The 18,836-nt window shown below is 39.7% G+C and overlaps 1 protein-coding gene across 1 annotated transcript in view; it reads left to right on the forward strand.

Annotated features, from left to right (window-relative positions):
• The window catches only part of LOC117389172 (receptor tyrosine-protein kinase erbB-4), a 336,244-nt gene extending 322,509 nt beyond the window's left edge, over positions 1–13,735 (forward strand). Inside the window, exons 23-28 of the mRNA XM_033986791.2 lie at positions 796–942; positions 3,624–3,721; positions 4,019–4,183; positions 6,590–6,821; positions 6,913–7,023; positions 7,119–13,735. Of these exons, the coding sequence (XP_033842682.1) occupies positions 796–942; positions 3,624–3,721; positions 4,019–4,183; positions 6,590–6,821; positions 6,913–7,023; positions 7,119–7,786 (1,421 nt within the window). The 3' untranslated portion in view covers positions 7,787–13,735. The remainder of the gene's footprint in view (positions 1–795; positions 943–3,623; positions 3,722–4,018; positions 4,184–6,589; positions 6,822–6,912; positions 7,024–7,118) is intronic.
• The last annotated feature ends 5,101 nt before the right edge of the window (positions 13,736–18,836 follow it).

Consider the following 18,836-nt stretch of genomic DNA (forward strand, 5'->3'; position numbering starts at 1 on the left):
ATCGCACTGTTGATCACTGACTATTAATAAAACACTCTTAAACAAACCATTGCTGTGTAAAGTTGCTAGCGTTAACCGATTACCTTAGTCTGAGCTGTTAACAGAGCGATTTTTTCCATCTCAGACTCAAAAAAAGTAAAATCCAGTCTATTTACTTAAGATTCGGGTTGACAAAAACTTATATGGTTATTATTTGTCCATAAATACTTGTGTGCCAGTCCAATCTGATCATTATTTATGCCATACATCAGGTTTTATCAGAGTTTAGTGAATATTTTTTCACTCAGATGTCATGTGACCCAACAGTAGTGAGCTGCATATCTGAATCGCTCAGTGCAGTGAATGAGAGAATTGTCTTTGTATGGAACTACCTGGATAAATACAGCCTGAGTGTACTGACCTTGTCCATACTTCATTGTATGCATCTCTGCGTTGTGGTCCCAGCACTCCTTTTGGTGTAATTGATTTGGATTATTATGCATGCAGTCTGTACATTGCTTGTCAATTATTAACTCATTATAATTAAAACTATTAGGACTTGTGTCAGGGGAAATGACTTGCAAATTTGAAAACTCCACTTCATCTGTACTCCTGCGCCTCCTTGACTCATGTACTGTTATATATTTCACAGTGTTATTTTCCTCTATAGCTTGTCTGATCTTGTCTGATCCTCCAAAGTCTTTCTAGTGAGCTTAATGTATTCATTTCACTTCAGTGTGTTCCATTTGACTCGTATCACAGACTTGTACCGCTCTACCTCTCTTGTTGTAGAGTGACTTTTGTGTCTGGTTTTAGGCGTGACGATCTGGGAGCTGATGACCTTTGGAGGGAAGCCATATGACGGCATTTCCACCAGAGACATCCCCGACCTGTTAGAGAAGGGGGAGCGCCTTCCACAGCCGCCAATCTGCACCATAGACGTCTACATGGTCATGGTCAAATGTGAGTATTAACCAACTCAGACCAAAATAAGCAGAGAAAAATATAAGTTAAACCAGGTCTAAACCAGGACTAAACTAGGTCTAAACTAGGTCTAAACTGGGTACTTTAGTACTTGGGACTAAAATACCTCATCCTTCTCTAAATTCTAACTTTCGGAGAACTACAAAGCTGAATTTTAGCATGCTTTCCACCCATAAAGAGTCTGTTTGTGTCCATGGAGATGTTGCTTTGCCTGAAATATTCCATAGTATGGCAATGAACATACCTACCTACCATTATTTCATTTAATTTTTATTGCTGGAAAAAAAAAATATTTTTTTTTTACTGTGAGCTGGGTCACCTCTCCACAGATCTAATCTTTAAAGTGGTCTCACCTCATTGTCCTCTTCTGCCCCTCTGTCCCGTGAAGGCCCTGACTGATGCCCCTCATGATGCTTTTGCCCTCCTTCCAATAGTGTTTATTGAGAGTACATGAAAGTAAGATCAGTCATGGATATTTTGCATAGGAAACTAAATGGCATTATTGTATATATGAGTAGTAATTCAGTATTTTACACTTGAATTTGCAAGTTTCAGTGTTGGAGAATCATATTTTTAATACCCTGTTGTCAGTATTTTGCACAGTATTGCCTGGACAGTTTGGTTGTAGTAGATTTTTTGAGGAGTTCAATGGGTGTCACGCAGGTAGTAAACTGGACTCACGTGCAACACAAAGAACACAGCCAAATTCCTTGTCTCGGTGACTACAACAGGTTTATTTGAAATACAGAGCCTGCGTGTCTTCTAGATAAACTACCCCCCTGATTAGTAATGAACGGCCGGTGTGGGGAAAACAGGGAGGAAGCAAACAAAGGACCGGAACAGGCTGGGAAACAAAGCTGGACTGGTGATAAAAAAGAAAATAGGAAGAACTGTGACAATGGGAAAAACAGCTACAGTATCTCCATTTTGAAAAACGGTCAGAAGTTGGTTTTTGTTTTCTTTTTGTTGAAAGTACAAATATTATAAATAAAATCATGTCAAGCGGATTTCATCAAGGAATGATGGAATAATATTTAGACTGCAGTGAAATACATTTAGCTTCTGAAAACATTACTATAAAAAGAATAAACTGCAAGCCTCTGATAACTTGACTTTTTTATTTATCTGGTTTTGCAACAAAGTCGTTCATTTGTTAATATGTTGAGTGACTTCTTCTTGAGGAAAATCTCTTGTCTTCTGTATATTTGATAGGACATGACATGGTGAAGCACTCAGATGAGAGCTGGTAGTTGTACACATACTGTATTCGTATAGGCCTGTCTAAATCCACTTCTCTGTCCTGTCTCTATATTATTTATATCATTTCCGGGATGCTTCGACAGGCTTCTCTCACTGCTCGTCATGTGTTTGCTTTGGCGCTTGTCCGTGTTGTTCTCAGAGAAACTGGCAGAACGGCCCAGCTCTCCATATGGCCACTCCACTGATAAAAACAGTATTTATCTTCAAATTGGAAATGGGAGTTATTACAACACCCAAAGGCCCATGGATCTGAGAATTACAGACATCAGGTCTTTGTTTGTATTACTTAACAGCAGAAAACAGTGGCAAACACAAGCCTCAAACTGTTACTTACTGATTCTGATAATGAGCTGGCTTTTTTTGGAGTTTTTCAGTTGTCTAACATGTTATAACATTGTTCTCTCATCAAAAACATGCCTGAAGATGGTTTAGATGTCATCCCTGCATGTTTCAGTAATTTAGCGATCTCTCTCAGGCCCTATTTGAACCCTCCTTACAATTAGCTTTAATATTCTGTCCAACAAACCTACGTCCCACAAGCCTACGTCCAACAAACCTACGTCCCACAAGCCTATGTCCATGCTCTCACATAATTCTCCATAAATATACAAAAACTTCACAAACCTGATGCGATGTGTAATAGTTTCATTAGTGGGGTTGCTGATTGTGTTGTGGTAGCGTTCTGAACGGAGAGTGACTCAGCGTGGAGAAAAAAGTGAGCAGAGACTCAGATGGTCAAAAACAAAACTTATAAAATATGTTAATATGTTGTTTTCAGCAAATATAGCATTTTCAAAACAATAAAAGCTAACATGATGATCTTAATATGTTATGTGGTTGCAGTTAAAACCCCATAGAAGTAAAATAATCTCTCTTTAAGATACTTTTATCTTGTAATATTCCACTAAAACTTGTGAATATCATTATTTTATATTTTGTTCATTTTAATCCACTATATTGATCTAAACTGGCTTAATAATAGAAACAGGGTCATTAACTGTTTAAAATTGCAGAACTGAGAGCCCTCTTAGTGGCATTTCACAGCGAGGAGCACATTTTCGTGTACATGTTTTCAATAATGTTCAAAAGGAATGGAATGTTTCACAGCTTGGTATTAAATTGATCTATCTTGCATTTAAGTGGTTTTATTAAAAAAGTGGGGTTGCATCTCTTCATATCTCCCCTGTACTAACATGGAAATAGATGTTTAAAGGCACGCTGTGGAGCATTGTAGAGAAAGTAAGCATATCTACGGACAGCACAAGCAGGTGGTGGCCAAGTTTTAGGGACTGATGTAATACTAACTTTATGCTAAGCTATTTGACATTTCCTATGCTATTGTCTGTATCATTATTGCTAATTAGATTTTTTCCCATTTCTATCTCATGTGTGTTTTCCAGGTTGGATGATTGACGCAGACAGTCGACCAAAGTTCAAAGAGTTGGCAGCAGAGTTCACTCGAATGGCCCGGGACCCACAGAGATATTTGGTCATTCAGGTAAGTACTATCCAAATGTGTAATCCTTCTAAACAAAATACATTGATTTGTCCAAAAACATTTACCTTATTATTCATTGATAACTACACTACCATTTTAACACTTTTAACCTTGCAGTATGACAACAAATCAGCTGAATTTAACTCGTTCTAACCAAGGACAGAACCTCAATAACAGATTTTTATTATTTGCCGCCAGTATTTAACATTACTAGTTTGTCATTTAACACCTCATTTCTGTTCAAACATAATTCTTATATTAATACATACTGAACCACCCCTGGCCCACTGTCTCCAGGGCGACGACCGGATGAAGCTGCCCGGTCCCACAGATAGTAAGTTGTTCCAGAATCTGTTGGAGGAGGAGGAGCTGGAGGAGCTGATGGACGCTGAAGAGTACCTGCTCCCACATGGATACCCCCCTCTGGCCTACCCGCCCCGCTCCCGCATGGACCCCAGCAAGGTGGGTGACATTCAGTCACTGGCAGGACATGCTCTTTACAAGAGACCTCTCCAAGTCTTCATAATAAGCACTGTCCGATTGTATGTTTGGTCCAAAATTGTTTTATGGCAGTCATTTCCAAAATGTATCATGCCTGACCACCATGACATAACTCATAGTGGTTTATATGTTATGCGCAACTTACTCCACCCCACCCAAGGGTCATAGTCAACCATATATAGCCTTCAGAAATAGATCTCCTCAGTTCTTTTTGTCATTTTGTGTAAGGGGGTAAATGGTTGGAGACCATTTGTTCTTTGTTTAATTTGAGATTCACAGAACCATATATATATTTCATATATGTGTGTGTGTGTGTGTGCGTGTGTGTGTGTGTGTGTGCATGTACAATATATATATATATATATATATATATATATATATATATATATATATATATATATATATATATATATATATATATATATATATATATACATACATACATATATATAACTTCCTTTGCAACTCCAATTCTCTCCATCTGTACTTTTGCTGACTTGTGCCCTGCAGACATGATATTAACTTTTTTTTTGCACCAAACCAACTTCCCAAAGAGGATCACTATTTAGCATAGCATTTTTGGCTATATACTTTTTTATTCCTTGTAGTTTTGACTCTTGATCACTTTTTTGTTTCTATTAGAGTTTGTATGAGAGAGGCTCAGCGGGTAGGGTGCACTGAGGCATGATGGGAGTGGGATGATCTAAGTCGATGCAGTCATAGTCATCATAGAGATCTGCTCTTAAGTGATGTACCAATGAGTTTGCTCTGCATGTGCCACAGCTCCAGTCTTCAAGGGAAAAAAAGATTGAGATCTAAGAATGCTTACAACTTCAGTTCTTAACCCGTCTGTGCACATACTGTTTTTGTGCTCTTCATCTGTGTAAAACCCTGGTAATTGCCTTTTTACAATTGTGAGCTTTTCCAGCCAGGATACTTCAAATGTTTTTCTTTGGATCTAAATCTCACACAAAACTAAGTAGCTCCTACATTTTCTCTTCCAAAATCCTCCCGTGTTTTTCTCTTTCAACACATTTTGTGTTAGCATTTTACACTTTTGTAAAATGTTAAAACATTGTTTTAACATTTGTTTTCCTTCCAGGTTGAATGGATGCAGGTAAGCAGGCAGGGATAGGTGGGGAAAAGTATCAGGTGATAGAAGAGTAGAAACAATGGCACAAACACCTGTAATCAAACCAACCACACACAAGAGTAATGTACAGAATATAGAATATATAATTTGGGGTATTTTAATCAAAACCTCTACAGCCAATCCTCTATCTGCAAAAGCAAATGGTTTGAACCTGGAGTAAACATATAAAAATATCAGACTAGTTTTTAAATATCACTGATTAAAGTATGTGTTGTTTATGTACATAAAAATAATCTTAGTAAATAAGTAATTCATCTTAGTAAGAAAAATAGAAACTGTGATCAAAGGAGAAAAAAAAAAGTTAATTTAAAAAGTCAATTTAATAGTTCAAAATGTTGGTGTTACTTAATACTAGATGGCAAATAGCTAATAAGTCAAAGGTTTGTGGAAGGAATGCCCAGTATGAGTTATAGTGGAGGACTTGTGCATGTGTTTTTTGAAAAATAACATATATTTTGTAAAAATATCTGTGGACACGGGAGGGTCTGGTACCTGGTAGACTGTCTGTGAACCACAGTGCCATCCTGACAGCAGCCCCTTCCTGAAATAACAATGACTGTTTGTTTGATTAGTATGACCACAGGACGGCCGGCACTGCATGGGCCAGTGTACAAGTGAAAACACACCTCTGTGGATAAATAAAAGAGAGGCAGTGGAATGAAGCGCCCAGCCGGCTTCTTCAAACACTTTCGAGTTCGAAGCAAAAGCACAAATGCACACAGCAGGCCCAGGCTGATACTGGCGCTCAAAGACCACTGCCACGCGAAGTCTTTTAATTAAAACTCTTTTAATTAAATCGTCCTTGGCAGTCATGCTGTCACAACATTGTTTGCTACTGCTATGCGTCTCCCCTGCCTGCTGTATTTGAATAGAGCAGATAAATAACACCACTAACCAGCTTGATTCTTCTCTTTTGGGATGGAATATTCAAACTAGTTCCTAGTTTCAAAACGTCTGTCAATCCCACAGACTTTTTGGACCGCAAAAGCTAAAAAGAGAAACCAGGGTGAAGAATAAATAAAAATTAAGTGTCATAAACTGTGAATAGAGTAATACAATGAAACCTTGTTAGAAAAGCGGAGGCTATGGGGAGAAATCTTGAGTGAACTGCGTGACTGAGAGGAAATCCCTCATGGGCCACTGCCATGACTACACAATGACTGCTTTAATAGTAATGGTCTGATCATGACTTTGTCTTGACTCTGTGCCCTTAGGGCCAGTTTGCATACCAGGACCCCAGCTTCAGTATGGAGGGCATGCTGGCCTCTTTGCCCAGAGTGGTGCCTGGAGCGCCCTCTGCTGGGGGCGGTGTGCCGGGGCAGGAGCTGGGCTCAGTGGTGCAGGGGGGCTTCAGCCGGAGCCAGGATGACCCCCGCTGTAATGGGACGCTGAGGAAACAGGCCTCTCCTAGGGCCAGCATGCTGACTGCTTGCTCTGCGGCTCCAGGTATGTTAATGGGACACATCTGTACTGAAATGTACTGAAAGTTATTTTAAACCTGAAAGTGAAAAAAAAAAAACATCTACTGTATGTGAAGGGGATGATGGCAGTGCACAGCGCTACAGTGCCGACCCCACGGTTCTTTTAGCAGAACGAGTCGCCAAAGCAGAGAAGGAGCACGCTGCAGCGAGAGACAAGAACAGCACAGGTGTGCAATAGCAGATGCATTCGAAGTATATCCTCATAAAAACATCTATGGTTAGTAAGTAACAATGTTAGCTCTCTCTGTTTTCTGTCTTTCAGACTATGTGAACCCTGTGGAGGAAAACCCTTTTGTGACTCGTCGGAGGAACGGAGAGGCCCACGCTGTGATGGATGGTGCGGGCTGCCACACGCTGCACATGGTGGGTGTGGTTGGAGGAACTGTCCCAAAGAGCCAGCCCCCCACCACAGAGGAGGAGTATGTGAACGAGCCCCTGTATCTGAACACCTTTCTGAACCCTGGGGACAAGAACGGCCTGGCAGGGGGCATCTCTATGGCAGGAGCATCTGCTCCAAAAACTGTTTCTCAAACAGTGGTCCCGTCCACGTCCAGTCACACGGTGTCATCCAGTGGATACGTACTGCCCCCCGGTCACCTGCCCCACTCCTCCTATCCCTCCCACACGCTGCATCCTGCCCATTCAGGACACACTCTGCACTCAGGCACCACCAGCACCATCATGTTTGATAAAAAAGCCAAGAAGGCTACTTTTGACAATCCCGAATACTGGCAGCACAGCCTCCCCCCCAAATCCTCAGTGCATAACCCTGAGTACCTGCAGGACTGCAGCACGCGCTTCTTTTACCGACAGAATGGACGCATCCGCCCCGCGGTGGCAGAGAACCAGGAGTACCTCTCGGAGGCAGCCATGAAGGCGGGCAATGTGCTGCCCCCGCCCCCTTACAGACAGAGGAACACTGTGGTGTAGTCCCACTGTAGCACACACAGGCTGGAGGTGACTGGCTCAGACTGTCCACTCATTTCCACAAACTCTGAACATGGGAGAACTCACCCGCTGAACACTTGTGTAATGTCTGATCACAACTCTTTGATTTCCATTTGAAGTTCTGGCTTTTTCAACAGAATTTGAATAACGATTTCTAACAGTCTTTTGACACAGACTCCATGGAACCATTTCATGAAATAGCTCACAGAAGACTTCTCTAAGCAGTGTGCTCTGGTCATGTGCTGTATGTGTCCACATGAACACACCATAAGGGTTTATAGGAGGATGTGCACTGGGAGGCCAGTGCATGACCTTGTTTGGTTACTGTACACATACTGTGAATGACATTTTATTCAAACCATTTTGTTCCTTTTTTAGCACATTTAACTCACCAGACATGATCTGCCCATATAGCAATATGCGCTTGTACGTGGTTCATTTGCACATCGCTTTGTGTCTCACCAGCAAACCTGCTTATGAAGCATATGTGTTCTGCATGCTTCCCCTGAACACATCTTTGACTTTTCCGTGTTACCGCTCCAGTAATGCATTTATCAAGCTCAGCACATATCACACATGTTAACATACCGCCAGCTCTAACAATAACCATACATTAATTTGCACATACATACACACTGCCAGATAAGGCTGCTGCTGCTGCTCTATGAATTCTCTTCTGGAGGAGAGGTTGCTCTGACCTTGGCTGGAGACAGTGTGTGGATGATGGCAGAACGGTCCATCGCTGTGAGGGGGTCAGTGGGAAAGTAAATGTCACAACAGGTTTTCTGAAAGCTCTCCGCTGCTCTGTTCCTGCAGCAAAATCTCCTCCAGTTTGGGCTTCAAATAACACAGACCTTATGCCTTTTAGTGTGCCATCTTTGTCTGAGCACAGGATCCAGCCATTCACCACAAACAGACCACATACTAGGACTAAAGGGATTCACCATTGGAACAGACTGTTTATGTTGTTTTTAGGCATCAGGGATCAATGCGTTCACCATGTTACCTTGTCTAACACTGGACTGGAATAATCAAGAGCACACGCCAAGCTAAAAAAGGGACACTACTCCAAGTAAGTGTTGTAAATAGGCTCATTACATGCCATTATCGCGCATGGTCCAAAGCTGCTTTCAAAAACTACATATAAAGACCAAGATACAAAAGTTGTTCATTTATTAATATAGTCTACTCCAAAAGCTGTCAGTTAAGCCCTCCTCCATATTGTTTTCCATTCATCAACTCAACAAAGCATTTCAACACATTGTTTAGATTTGGGAATGGTGCTAAAAGCCTCAAAAAGCGTGCTAACGACTATAGTAAAAATTTGTTTTAATGAAATCCTCAAGAATTTTACATCAGCTTTTAAGTTCATAATATACAGTGATTATTCAGTAGGGAAAAAGCCAATTTAGTCTGACTCTCCCAAGCCTGGATAAATGGTCTTGATGCCAAATCCCTGCAAGAACACACAAAGCCAAATATTGATGTTATGCTAGCACTTACCACACAGTATACAATTTTCTACTCGATCTTTTGGTTGTCTTGCACTGCCATCCTTATCCCACGTATTTCGAGAATGTCACACGTTTCCATCGATGCCACATGAATTAAATAAAAAGTTTTAATTTGCATAACATTTTTGGACTTTTTGGTTGCACTAGCATTCAGGGTTGTAATATGTTGTTAGGAATTATATCTTTCTTTTTTACAATCTGAGGGCGGTAGTGTGGCGTGCCTCAGGTGGGCTTGGAGTTGTCAGCCTGGGTCCGTACATGCCTGTTGTTGAATTGCATTGAGAATAGCAGTGTTAGTGTTTGGGTCCAGAGCGCAGATGTTCCCTGGTGCAGTGCTTTCTCCTCTGGTTTTATGGGAAATAATTATCACCCACTTGAGCTCCAGCTGAGACCCGACTGGCTACAGCTTGAGCAGTAAAACATAAAGTGTGAATAAGATAAGCGCCGGGAAATTTAGGAGACAATGAAATGTGAAGCTAGAAACAACGTTAAAGACTTAAAGACTTAAAGACTTGAATGGTCAAATTCTGCAGTAGCTAAGATAATAGTAGTAGTAGTTTGGGTAGGATTCTGTAACACACGTAGTAATGTGGTACGCTACTTGCTATTCAAATTGGCAAACATCCAAAACTAAACTATTTGAGGGATTTTGCTTGGCTCTAGGCCTGTCACGAAAAATACTATATCGACTTATCTTTGTACAAGTGGGAACTTTTGGTTATTTTTCTATATTATGATAAGACTTAAGCTATTGAGTTTTATGAACGTCTATGACACATTATAGATACAAACTAACTACTTAAGTGTTGTATTCTGTCTTTTTTACAATTTTGTACATTTAAGGTTATTTTTGGGGGATAGTTCTACTTTATGGTTTAGTTTCAATATGATGGTTTATCGTCTATATTTACGTCAGCAATATATCGCCCTTCAAAATGTGTTATCCTAACAGGTCAACTTGGCTCCTAAGACTAAATGAATGTCAACGAGTACTTGAAATGTATAGTAATTACTTTGTCATATGTTAACAGAAGTGGGAAGTACTCATTTACTTAAGTGTGTTTACTTGAGTAACTTTTAAAGTAGACTGTACTTCTTTGAGTAGTTTTATGAGTGATTTAGATTTTCTCATTATTGTGGTCTCTCCTTTGAACCACCAGATAATACTTGAGTCATATTATTTTGAAGTAGCCTGACCAAATGCAGTATCACTTTTACATTGAACAAGTTGTACTGCATATTTTTACCAAAACTATAGTCATTGCATATGCCTGTCCCATCACGTATTTAAAGCCATGATAGTCCCACAAACTACCCATAATGCATTTGTATGAAAAAATAAACTGAATTTTACTGAGGAGCAAACCATATCCAGCCAACATCACAAGGGGCTTTTAGCTTTTTCAATGCTAATACACCCACTTTCCCTTTGTAGTTCTATGGGGAAATCACGTTAGCCGCCATCTTTCCCCTGCGCACCCGCTTGAGGAACCCCCCAGCGACCGCACAGTGCGTTTTAATCCTGCACAGTGCTTAACGCTAACATATTAGCATTCCACACATGTTACCAGAGCCATGCATCAATGTTACAACAGCTCACGAGGGGAGAGAGAGTAAATGCACTGTAACAGGGAAAGCAGCACAGGCTTGATTGCCATTTTTCTCTTCAAATGTGATGGAAGAATAGTCTATGTAGCAAACCAGGATTTTGGCAGCTCTCAAAGTCAAAATTGCAAAAAATAACCACGCAATCTGGCTGGGAAGAATTATGATCAGCGGTCCAAGAATATAAAAATGCATTTCTTTGGCAAAATTGAGCTGCAGATTACCTCTTTGTAGTTGGTCACAGTATTTCTTATGCATTTTTCTTGTCAAGTATCTGGAGTAACCATGGATACTTGTTGTCTTTGCAAATATTGAACCTATACCATAAAGCTTATTCTACCTGCTTTTCCAAATCTCCGTGTTACACCCATATGGTACGTGTAGGAAGATAGGCAAATATAATAACTTTTGGGTTTATCCGAGATTAGCATATTCATGAAGCACGACTTTGAGAACATTTTGGTCTTAGCGTTTGCATTCGAGGCATAACAGGTTTGCCATTTAAAGGTCAGAACACTGTTGCAATATACATTATCACAACTTATCAAGAAGGGTTTTGTCATGTGATGTTTTCCTGTTTTAGTAGGCAAGTAGACAGACAAAATATGTGTGTTATGAACGATATAATGAATGTCAACAAACACTTTAAAATGGCCGTCCTTCTTCCTCTCCTAGACGCATTTTGTGTTCGTAAACAGGGACCACCAGGGATCCTGCTGAAAATTATTTATAATGTGTATTTGTTTCAGCAATTTCCATACAATGCATTTTTCTAACCGATTGTTATTGAGAAATGACTATAGCTATTCTGCATTATAGTTAATAAAAGCTTACAATATTTTACAAAGCAGCTATCATTCTCATTTGGCCATTGTAAACGCTAATTGTTTTCATTCAATCTCATGTGTATTCTCTACTGTGCCATGTTAGAGGTTGATTAAGCACAGTTTACAATGAAAAAGATTTCTGAGCTAACACTGGAAGCAAGTGTTTCAATAACGGCTCTGCATAGTTTAATAATACAATTCAAATGCCTAAAATGGGATAGTATTTTTATAATGGTGGCAAATGGTGGCAGGTTCATCTGTAAATAGGACAGTTCTGTTACTTCTTAGCTCTCTTTGATTGTTTTTCCTTTAAATCATTGCAGATTTATGGCTATATTGTTCTTTGTTTTATTCTTTGAGGAAGACCTTTTCTGTATGTATATAAATTTATACAGTAAATATTATATATATTCTGTAAATGTTATTTGAGAAGTGATCTTTGACCTTTTGACACTTGCAGGGTCTCCTAGCACACACCCAATTCATTACTTCCTCTTTTGTGAAGGTGCAGTTGTGTTTTTCTAGCTACTTTGTGCATTTTGTTTCAACCTGTACTTTATTTTGTCCACAGATGCTTTCTCTTCTTATCTTCACCCTCTGTATTATCCACCCTATGAGATTTTTTAAAAGATTTTGTACACTCCTAAATGGCTATTGCAATACTAACGTGTATTACTTTTCTTATCATGCCACTATCAACCCAACATTGTCACTTTTTTCTTTTTTCTTTTTTTTTCTACAGGACCTATATGTCTGCTTCTACCATTTATTTGCACTGTCCTCTGTATGATTACTTGCTGCACATTTAAGCTTGTCTTGTTGGGAGCTTTACCATAGACTGTATAAAGAAGTGGATTAAGCGTATGTGATGTCACCCATAGCGCTCAGCTCTGTCCAAATGAAGCTCATCGAGGTTAGCAGTTGTAGCGGCAAATTTGGAGCTGAGTTCTATATTTGAAATCAAAGCAACCGAGCGAGGTTGTTGAAGGTAACGCCCCCTCTCCACCCGCATCGCTGGTTTAGAAGGGAGTGGGCGCTTAGCAACGCTGTCAATCAAACCTGTTGCTAACGCTAACAGGAGTGACCTTGGGGAAAGAAGGAGCCTGGTTGGTCTGTTATTAATGTTCATATCATGATTTACAGACACAATTGCTAAATAAAAATACCAGGATCATGTAGAGCGAGTTAATATGAATATTTTAAGACCAAAATGACGAGTCTGACAGCAGCAATTACGGAGAGAAAGGCGACAGCTTTTCAATAGAAAGTGAATTGGAGCCAGAATCAATGGCGCCAAAGCTTGTCCCCATGCTCACTTCTTATTTGGAATGAGGCAGCTAGCAGGTTAGCTATGTCCATTTATATATACAGTCTATGGGCTATACGGATGAACTAGTGTAGCAATACAATAAGGGATTCAGTACTGTTTGGAGGGTTTTGCAGTGACTAAAAGTGAAAGTTTGGTTAGCTTTATCCTTACTTTTACGATTATCTATCAAAAGTTGTAATTTGATTCAATCTTTTTATGAACCATGTGGAATATCTGGCATGAGTAATGCACCAATGTGGAATGCTATCATGGTTCACGCACTGTAAATTTCATGACTGAATTTCTTTGCACTTGATTTCACAAAAGCTGCTAAGAAGAAGCTACATTGAACTAGTTCTCAGTGTGTTTGCCAGTCAACTTCTGTTACATATTTTGCATTGAAACACATTGGTTACATTCATGTTTTGACTACTGTATATCAGAAGTCATTGCATCCATTGAAATGTGTGTCTTCAATTGAAATAATATTAAAAAAAATATTCTGTATGGACTCACGGACATTGCATTTTCTAGAGTGTTAACCCGATTTCACTGGACTCCACTACTTTCCCTCCCTGAGCTACTACACTGAAATACGTATTCCCTCTGTTTTGTTACATAAATCTGTCAAAATATATTTTTAACTCAATATGAATAAAGATCAGTCAATATTTAACACGCCTCTTGAGTTTCATTGGTTTAGTCAAAGTCGTGAAAGCAGTGGACTGTCTTTGTTCTCAACCAACTTCAAAGTGTAAATATGTGCAGCGCTGCTCCCAGATAAATCATTCAGTGTGCCTTTTTGATTAAGATCAGCCTCACTGTGGCCATCTGCCTTCATCTGCCACTAACTGAGATCCAGTTGTACCAGGACTTGAATCGGAGCCCCCGTAGCAGCCAGGGTCCTCACTTCAAATGTCAGTCTGTTACTAAGCAGCTCTGTAGGGCTCATGGGATAGCGTGGAGCCTGTATTGTCAGCATGGTGCCTCCAGGCTACTGTTTGTACATGTAGCTCAAAAATACCCGCGGCTCAGAGAGTGATCTACGCGTGTGCTAAACCTTGTTCAACAGAATTTAGACAGTATGAAGCTGAGGCAGAAAGTAAATAAAAGAACACAGACATGGGGTACTATGGCTCAGTAGTTTGTACGTTTGCCCACCCACCTGAAAGTTGGTTCGATCCCTGTTCGGACTGGTGCATTGTGTTGTTATGTCCTTGGGCAAGACACTTCACCCTCCTTTTCTATGAATTAAATGTGGTATGGTGGTTGTTGGAGGAGCTGAGGAGGCCTTTACAGTGCAACTGTGGCTGTAGAAGTAGTTTACCACCCTGTGTGGGGAGTGAATGAATCAGGCTTTAGTGATTGATCAGTTGTTACAGTGTAAAGCCCTGCCATGAAGGTTTTTATAAAGCTACCATCTCAGTATTGCATATCACTTTTACCTTATCTCCATGACTCCTGTGATGCTTAACCTTAAGGCCAGGGCCCTAAGTAGGGCCGTGAGCGCACTCTTGAGGGTAGAATTTAATACATTTAATATGAGATTGGGCCCCAGGTTTGTACAGAAAAAAGTTAAAATGAACAAACTGACCATGAATAAAATCAGATGTACCCAAAACATGTCCAACAGCCACTTTTGATGAGGAGGTTAGTAAAGAAGAGGCATGTAAAAAGTCAAATAATACAAATAAAAGAAAATGGGTGTTGCTCTTGTGGCCAAAATACACACCAATACCTGAGCTCAGTACCACTCCCTCTCCTCCATCTCTCTCCTGGTTGAGTGATATTAAAAGCCACTCACGCTTGCACAAACTTGTCCACTTTGAGAAGAATGGTGCAGCAGCCCGATAATAAACTGTCATTACTCGTGACACTCGACGGTGCGTGATAGATGCATCTCTTTTTCTGCCGACGACATTTGGCGCCATTATCATAGGAAATTCAATAAAGAGATCAGCATCGCTCCAGCCTTTGCCCCATGCAAAGTCAAAAGCACTTGCCTTAAGACGGTAATGAAGTCTGATCAGATCAATCTGTCACTGCCCCCCTCTCTGCTCCGTCTCCCTCTCACCTCAGCCTGATTGAGGAGGTGTATGGATTTTTATGTGATATGAGCGATGATCAGTGTTTGAATGTAAATGATGTGAGATGTCTTTGGGGGAATTATTGAATGGCACCTCTCTGCAAATAAACTGAGCCCTTTATTTGACAGCACATCAATCTTTACTGCACCTACATGCTGCAGTAAGAATGAACAGGTTTGGTTTAGCTTTGAGTAAAATAATATACATTTTCTAGGGATGTAAATGCAAAGATGTGCTTCCTAACACAGGAGATAGACACATACAGTATAGTGTAAAGTAGTCGACATCTGAGTAGTAGTAGTAGTGTTCTGAAGAAAAAGCTTCAGTTTAAAAAGTAAAAAAGTAAATGCATCCATAGAAGTACTGCAGGGGGCTGTGATATCTTACAACCCAGTCTACAATTTTGATTTTATTACTGTTCGCATAACTGAAAATGACTAATCAACTCTACTTGTGACTCCCTGAGAGCCTGAACACAACTGACCAATAGGAGAAATGAGTGGGGAAAAGTGCCCAGCATGTGTCTGTATCTGAGGCAACATGTTTTGTTTTTTACCATCCCTGCTATACAATGATTAAATGAAACCGTATCCAGCCTTAGCACTGCCTTATACACAGTTTGTTTTTCTGTATGTTTTTGTAGTGTTGTGTGAGTGTGTCGGTTGTGAGTGTTGTACCCCATAAGCCCATGCGAGTTGGCAGCCTCTGACTGAGTGGACTGTACAAAGCCGCTAAGCAGTGCAGCGATCCCTCTTGAAAGCTTTCATTATGGAGCAGCATATTGGATTGTGTTCACAGGCTGTCTGTCTCCGGAGGTCAGCATCACTACAGGCGTACGCACACAGAGGTGATGTACAGGGCCGCCCATACATAAATCCCACCTGAATCTCACTGAATGTGGTTTCGTGAGGGGCACAAACAATTAATGCAGCCTGATAGTGTTAGTGACAGGGGAACATGGCCTTTGCAGTGGGAGGGCCACCTACTCTGTCATACATACATTGATCTACACAGCACAGGTCAGCTGGACATAATGGCCTACAGAGAGCATGTGCTAGATTGGACCTACTGTAAATACTACGAACCAGTAGCTTAAAAAAAACTGGAATAAAAATCAACAGAGGGTTTATTAAAATGACTCAGGCTTAGTAACTTAATTAAGGGGTTAGGGTTAGGATATTAATGAAGTACTTACTAAGTCTGAATCTGAAGAAAATCATAGTTAGTATAAAGTGTTACCCTTCTCCCTGTCACTAGGCTGTATAATAATTAGCCTTAAAACCCAGTATTTGAGCAGAATGTCTCATGTCCCAGTACAAATATTTAGTATAAGCAGCTCTTGAAGTCAGAATAAATATAATAATGTACTGCTTACAGCATCTCATTGTAAAGAGTTTTATTGTCTGATAATTAGGAAGTGTGTATTAGCATGCTAGTTTGTTAGTTGTAAGTTTTACAGTGACGCAAATCGTTGGAGGTGGAAGTGGCACATCACCTGCATGATTCCATGGAAATAGAAAACCATGCTTCAAAACATTACCCATGGAGATGGGTATGTTTTATGCCATACTGTGGCGAAGATTATAGCCAAAGGAACAAATTTTCCTCGGAAACATTTGTGGAGAGGCAAGCCCAGTCAAGCCCAAGTATATATATATATAAAAAAAAAAAACACAACAAAAATTTAAAAATGTATTTTAATCTACTTATTGGCAAAGAAGTTACACAATGTGGTTTAGGTAGTTACTAAACTTGAATAATACAATAAAATGTGTTCATTATGAGTGAAAGTTTTTGTTCATGCATAGGTCACTACACTAGGTGTATTCATTATTCAGCCCTAACTATTGTTCTTCCCTCTGGCAATGGACAAAGTCTGAACTTCGGGTGAGTACTCTTTGGGTATACCAACACTATTAAAGGATTCTTTTAAATCATATTGCATTGTCAGAGTATGGTTGTATTTGGTGATAAAACATCCACAGGTCATTATAAAGTTTCAAACCAAAAATAAAATAAAATGTCTTATGTCCCTCTAGTTTCACTTTGCCCAACTCTCCTCTTTAAAACTTGTTCATAAACTGCTGCAGGCTAAACAGCAACACAACCAAACAATAATAATGTCCCTGCTCTGCATTCTACTTTGCAAAAACAACCACATCTGGCCTTGTAAGTGGCAAATCTCCAAAAATATGAAAGACATGGCCAGGTCAAGGTCACCTCTTGTGCATAAAAACTTGGAAGTTCATGTTTTAAGTGTGGTGCAACTGGACAACTGGACCTTGAATCGGAGTATGGAGCCTGAATATAAAATGTCCTTTTTCTGTTGCCCACCAGGGTCACACCCAAAACATTTTGCATTCCGACCAAGCAAATATGAAAAGTTTTCCATTCCCAAAATGTTGTTCCCATAAATCAAATTAGCCGTAATCCTTCTAACTCTAGTGACAGATAGCGTGTTTATGAAAGACAGTACGCTCAGTTTGTACAAGTGACTTCATTTCAGCTACATGGAAAACAGTGTCATTTCATGCTTCACAAGTTTAGAAAGAGTCGGGCAATTTATTAATCTCCAGTTGACAACGCACACATTAAGATTAATAAGGCAATCTCTGTGGTGGTTTGCATGTTGCCTGTGAATTACAGCTCACTCGATTATGGCCAAACATGAGCTACTCAGCAGTTAACGCTTATCACTTGCTTAGTTAGGCAAGGCAATATTGTCATGGGGAAAGTTGGGTTTATCACACAATGCAAAAGTGGTAGCGCTCTAACCTTGGCTTGAAGAAGGGATTTTCAAGTTTTTATAAAGCTGCATTGCACAATTTTAAGACCCATTCCAAAATTGCACTCTGTCATACTCTAAAATGGACACACATTATGCGCAAGTGATTTTTATGTTGTTGTCCCCTCATTAAAAACATACCTGAAGTTTTGCACTGAGCATCAATACCTTATACTCATACCTTGTTTGCATTTTGCCCATTTAGTTGTATTATAGATAAAACTCCAGATTTCACCTGCACTGTTTTTAAGACCATAAACCATCAGTAGACTCATCTAAGGTCAAACAGTATCCACAACAAATGCATGGCTCTATTATCATATCATTCACGGGGAATAAGAACTTCTATTGTTTATTTCAATGTGTTCATTCCCTTTCCTGACAGCAGAGGGAGCTCCAACACCTTAACAGTCTATTGGAAATGGAGGTGGTGTTTGTAAAGCTAAATTAAAGCCAAATTAAAGCGAGACGAATGCATACATGTTCTTTAATTCTTAATCCTTTGTGGCTATAATACATTTTGTTGTTGTTTTTTTTTTTTTTTTTTTTTTTTCATTTGGTAATTTTTGTGCAAACTTTCAGTAAATCTGACTGTTGTATTTTAGTCCACAGGCACTGACTAGTTTACCAGCTCTAGTTGAAATGGGGTTGTGATCGCGTTTCAGTTGTTTAGTCACACTTTAATTCACAAACAAACAAGCCAAAAAACAAATTAGTGGCAACAACATTTCCTCAAGGATATACCAAATTGTGCAGAAAAGTGGTTCTTGTAATATTTTTTCCAAGTTGATTCTAATAATATCTCATGTCTCATATATGATAAATCTCATGGCATTTCCTTGTAATCCTTTAACCTTTCATTTTCCTGAGTACTGTATGTGTTACGTCGCCTCTCACTCTAAATC

The sequence above is a fragment of the Periophthalmus magnuspinnatus genome, chromosome 21 (assembly GCF_009829125.3).
Source record: "Periophthalmus magnuspinnatus isolate fPerMag1 chromosome 21, fPerMag1.2.pri, whole genome shotgun sequence".
Lineage (NCBI taxonomy): Eukaryota > Metazoa > Chordata > Actinopteri > Gobiiformes > Gobiidae > Periophthalmus > Periophthalmus magnuspinnatus.